We start from the raw sequence: 5,101 nt of genomic DNA, 5'->3' as shown, positions 1-5,101 counted from the left end.
ATCCTAACCACTTGGGCCACAGGTCGATCCTATTGCATCCACCTACGATGGGTCAACTGCTACCCAAAGTGACAATTTCGTTCGTCAAAGTCTTAGATTGACGACCAAGTCCCTTATCCTTCTCGTTTCCAAGGGAGGGGTCAACAATCACGTAGAAAGAAGTCAGGTATTTCATTGGTTGTTGTTATTTATTTATTTATTTTTAATTTTTAGAAAAGTTGTTACTTTTGTTATCATAGTATGATAAATATATATATATATACTAGTTTGGACCATGCGCTATGCCTGTAGTTTTAAGACACATTTTAAGTTCAAATTAATTATTTAATGCACTACACATATATTAATGAAAGGAGGACTAAGAATAAAAAAATCAAGGAAATTATCATTTTTTAAAAATTTTTCGTTGTTTAATTACATTACATTACATGAATGAATCGAGACTACATTCGAATCACAACCATCCTTAAGATAAGATTACTAAAAAAAGCTTAAAGAAAATGAAGTCACTGCCTATACTAACAATATGCACTCTCCATTTTGGTGGCTCAATAATAGAGACTACATGGTTAAACGTGTTTTATTTCATCCACTATTTATCTTTTAACTTTGTTGGGCTCATCTCAATCATTTGTATCACATGATTTGGTTATATGATTGGATTCTATTCTAAACATTCGTGACCCGTTCTAAAAAACCATCAAGCACCTATAGTGGCAAAAATAAGATCCGGTTCCTTTTGCCTTTTTTTTTTTCAATTATAAAACTAGTGAGATTCAATTATAGAAAATATTTTGAATGGAATTGTAGAAAATTAATATTGGTCTAAAAGGGTGGAATGATAAAGAAAAAGGCAAAACTCTTTGAACTTCCTCTTTCACTAATTTTTCAACTCTCTCATTAAAAACTATAAACGCTATGCCAAACACAATTAGCCTATAAATTTTGCAAAACCAAATTATCAATATTATTTTTTTTTTTTTTTTTTTCTGAAAAATTTACTTTACGAAAATTTTCCGTAAGAACTTCGAACCCATTCATTCGAAAATTTTCAATACCTTAAAACTTTCGTAAATTTGGAAGAAATAATATAATTAAATAGTTTTTAATTTTCCAAACATGACATATATTCATAAAATAACGAAGATGAACATGTAATAAAAAGAGTTGACTTTTATGGAGAAAATATCCATAAAAAAATGAAGCATGTACGAACATTCATTTTTAAACCTTCCAGTGCTAAATATATTTACGCAAGTAATTAATGCCATTAAAAATGCGTATTAAAATAACCAAGAACGTGAAAGTAGAACATTGTTTGTTGGGTATATAAATAGGGTGGAAATTGTGTAGTATTTTGCATATAACAATGGCATCCTCGAAAGCTTTTAAAATAACGTTGTTTTTGGGGGTTGTCCTTGTGGTGTTGTCGTTGTTCCCTGGTTCAGATGGATGTTGGGCTGAAGAGAGTTACAACAAAACCCAACATCGTATCAAATTCCACAAGGTTTCTCGCTACTCGTTCTTCCAAGGCAACCCCAAATGGCCTCCTTCCAAACGCAATCTCAACTATAAATTCCTTACGGGCTTCCCAACTAACGGGAAGCCCCCTGTGGCTAGCGCTTGCGGCAGGTGGGCGGCAGTCACCCCTTTCACATTTACAGAGGTCCCCAGCTCTGCCCCTGCAGACATCACAATAACCTTTGCGAGACTGAACCATGGAGATGGATACTCGTTTGATGGTAAGGGGGGCACGCTGGCCCATGCCTTTGCACCGACGGACGGTAGGCTTCACTTCGACGCGGATGACCCTTACGTCATTGGCGCTGCTCCTGGTGCATTTGACTTGGAAAGTGTGGCGGTGCATGAGATGGGGCACATCCTTGGGCTTGGACACAGCACTGTTCCACAGGCCATCATGTACCCATCCATTAGTTCTGGAACGGTCAAGAAAGACCTGCAAGCTGATGATATCAATGGAATTAAAGCTCTATATGGATTCTGATTACGACTACTAAATGCCATAGAATAAAGAATCCGAGCTCAAATAATGAAAGAAAATAACTCTTTTTTAGCCAATTCATCTTGAATGATATATATATATATATAAGAATATCTTTCTCTTTCCTCTCAATTTATTTATTTATCTATTTTTTATTTTTTTTATTTTTTAAAGGCCCAAAGGAGAGTATCACAATTTTTTTTAAAAAAAATACTCCAGCGTTCAAAAATTGGGAGATAATTTATGAGGTGTTCATGTTATTTTTAAAAAAATAGATAGTTAGAAAATTTTGAATTTTTTTATAAATCTCCATGGTCTCCTACTTCAAAGCTTATTCTAACATGTGTGTTGTCCGTACTACCTTCTGAGAATGCAAATACACGGTTTAAACTCCAGCTGATCATGGCTTGAACCACTGTACTCTTGTACTGTTCCGAAAAACTCCTAAGAAATGTGTTTCAGATGGTATTTGGACGCCGACCATTTCGGTTTCAAATCATTGAAAAATGAAGTCCTATGGGGTGATCCCTGTCCCCGTTCCCGTCGTCGGGAACTCCACATCGAGGCTGCGACATTAGCTCCAAAGTCTCCGCATCCAAAATGCCACTCACGTTGAGGTTGAAGAACTTTTGGTATGATTTAATGGCAAACTCCAAGTTGTCATCAAAGGCGTTGCCTTTGGTCTCCACATTTGGACTCAAGTAACCATAACGTTGGAGGAAGGCTCTGACGTTGTGGATTCCTTCTATGTTGTGGCCCTTCCCACTTCCCACAAGATGTTGGGGAAATATAGACGAAGGCAACTTGTGGGTGTGAAGATGGCGCGCCACGATGGCGTGAGGTGCTATGGCGGCGACAAGTATGAACATCACTTGGAGACATGATTTCAAATCCATGTCCACAACAAGGTAGACACAAATTGATGGATGTGTGGTGAAGAATATGGGTTGGAGTTTGGGATCCTTTTAAAAGAAAATTGCATGAAGGACAAAAACATAACTAAGGTTGAGCTACTATATGCGTAAATCAAAATTAAAGCCTGGCATTGTCATGTTGGATAAAATTTCATGATATATAATTAAGACAGATATGGATATAATTTATACTCATTTTAGTATGATATCTTTATATTGTGTATAGTGAGAACAAAAACTTTAGTGGGATTAGCCCAAATCTCAAGTAAATATTGTTTTTTTTTTTTTTACCCTAAGCTCACCAGATATTGTTCTTTGTGGACTCTAATTCCACGCCCATTAGCAGAGATATTGTCTTTTTTTTTTAAACCACGGTTCGATAACTACTATATATTGTCCTTTTTGTATTTATACTTCTGCACTTCCACTCAAGATTTTTAAAACGCATATGCTAGTAGAAGTTTTCACATCCTTATACAAGAATGTTTTGTTCCCTCTTCAATTAATGTGAGATCTTACAATCTACCATACTTCGAGGACAACGTCGTCGTCACAGACACTTATTCCTCTCTCCAATTGATGTGAGATCTCACGGTCTGGTTGAAATTTTTTTAGAACTAACCATTTATTCGGATTATAATTGTTTCAATCCAAACAACACTTGTCAAATTAATTAACCTAACCTAATCTAATCATAATTCTTTTTTTCTCTCAAAATAATTACCATTGACAGTATNTTTTTTTTTTTTTTTTTTTTTTTTTTTTTTTTTTTTTTGCAGAGGTGTGTCTCCTCCTCCCCGCCCACAGACCAATAGGGTTTGCAAAAGTTGAGGTACTACTCACTGCTCTTAGCCTTACTAATGAAGTATGGGAAGATATGTGTCCTTAATTTACAGGACTCATTTGAGTTGAGCGTGACAGACATGTTTCTTGGACTACTCCATGATAGGACACACCACTAAATAATGTCTCCATACATCTTTTCAGGGCTCTCTCAAAAATGGGAACTCTCCCCTCGCATAGGTTAGCTTCAAAAATTCTTAAAAAAAAAAAAAGAAAGAGTATCATTATTATGTTTCATGTCTAAGATTCCGTACTCGATGGTCCGGTCCGACATTTCCTTCCATTTTCTGCGACATAGTCACGTTACTTACTCCTAATTCTTAAGAGTGAATAAGACTCATTTCAGTATAATTTGTTCTCACTTACATACATCCCAAAAAAAACTTTTAGGAGGTAACTTAGCTCAAATCCCTGTTAGCAAATATTGTCCGTTTTAACCCTACTACAACCAATGACCTACATGGTCTGGTGACGGGTTCTAATATCATTTGTAATAGTCCAAGTCTACCGTCAGCAAATATTGTCTTTTTTGACGTGTTACGTATCGCTGTCAGTCTCACTATTTTAAAACGAGTCTGCTAAGAAAAGGTTTCCACACCCTTGTAAATAATGTATCGTTATTTTTTCAACCGACGTGAAATCTCACAATCTACCCATTCGAGGCCCAGCATTCTTGCTAACACTCATTTCCCTCTCTAATGGACGTGGGATCTCACGAAATTGCACTAAATAAAGCATGTTCATCCACAAAATTCTTAATGAAATGTATACCTAATTAGTATTGGTAGTAACTTTAATCTTTTTAAACTTTTTTTAGTCAACCTAACCTTAACATCACTTTCATTTCTCAATTCATTCACGTACCACTCATTTACTTTAAGTATCACACTCAATGAACTATTCGATATATTTTTTTCAAATGAACTTATTAAATAAAATCAAAAGTGTAGACCTTTATTATTATTTTTAAATATTAATAATTTATTGCAATATTACATTCAAATAATATATATATCTATATATATATATATATAAATAAATGAATCAAGATTACATAATGTTTTGAACTTTAATTTGAATATCGAGCATCAAATATTAACACAAAAATAAAAAGTATGTTACTTGAAAAAGAAAAAAAAAACATATGTGAAATGTATGTCATGTCAGTCATTGCTTTGAAAGTAAACAAAGAAAAAAAGTTATTTTGAAGCCATAAAGAGAAACATGTGAATAATGGCATTGTTTTTCATGAATGGTTTTCCACTGTCTCCCTTAAATGATAACTTCTAGAGCGTTGGACCTACATGCCCACCATCTTCCCCCCCCCCCCCCCCCCCCCCCC

General features: G+C 35.0%; 2 protein-coding genes across 2 annotated transcripts; one reads left to right on the top strand and one right to left on the bottom strand.

Moving 5' to 3' along the window:
* The first annotated feature begins 1,365 nt into the window (after nt 1–1,365).
* On the top strand, nt 1,366–2,081 carry LOC111487737 (metalloendoproteinase 2-MMP-like). The gene has a single exon (XM_023135254.1). The coding sequence runs from the start codon at nt 1,370–1,372 to the stop codon at nt 2,003–2,005; it is 636 nt and encodes a 211-aa protein (XP_022991022.1). The 5' UTR covers nt 1,366–1,369; the 3' UTR covers nt 2,006–2,081.
* Nucleotides 2,082–2,493: 412 nt separating this feature from the next.
* On the bottom strand, nt 2,494–2,898 carry LOC111487565 (metalloendoproteinase 1-like). The gene has a single exon (XM_023135013.1). The coding sequence runs from the start codon at nt 2,896–2,898 to the stop codon at nt 2,494–2,496; it is 405 nt and encodes a 134-aa protein (XP_022990781.1).
* Between the last annotated feature and the right edge of the window lie 2,203 nt (nt 2,899–5,101).

This window comes from Cucurbita maxima, unplaced genomic scaffold (genome assembly GCF_002738345.1).
Source record: "Cucurbita maxima cultivar Rimu unplaced genomic scaffold, Cmax_1.0 Cma_Scf00012, whole genome shotgun sequence".
Classification (NCBI taxonomy): Eukaryota; Viridiplantae; Streptophyta; class Magnoliopsida; order Cucurbitales; family Cucurbitaceae; genus Cucurbita; species Cucurbita maxima.
This window is presented reverse-complemented; position numbering and strand designations above follow the sequence as displayed.

Excerpts from the sequence above, each read along its gene's own strand:
- LOC111487737 (XM_023135254.1), top strand. The coding sequence starts at position 1,370 with ATGGCATCCTCGAAAGCTTTTAAAATAACGTTGTTTTTGGGGGTTGTC.
- LOC111487565 (XM_023135013.1), bottom strand. The coding sequence starts at position 2,898 with ATGGATTTGAAATCATGTCTCCAAGTGATGTTCATACTTGTCGCCGCC.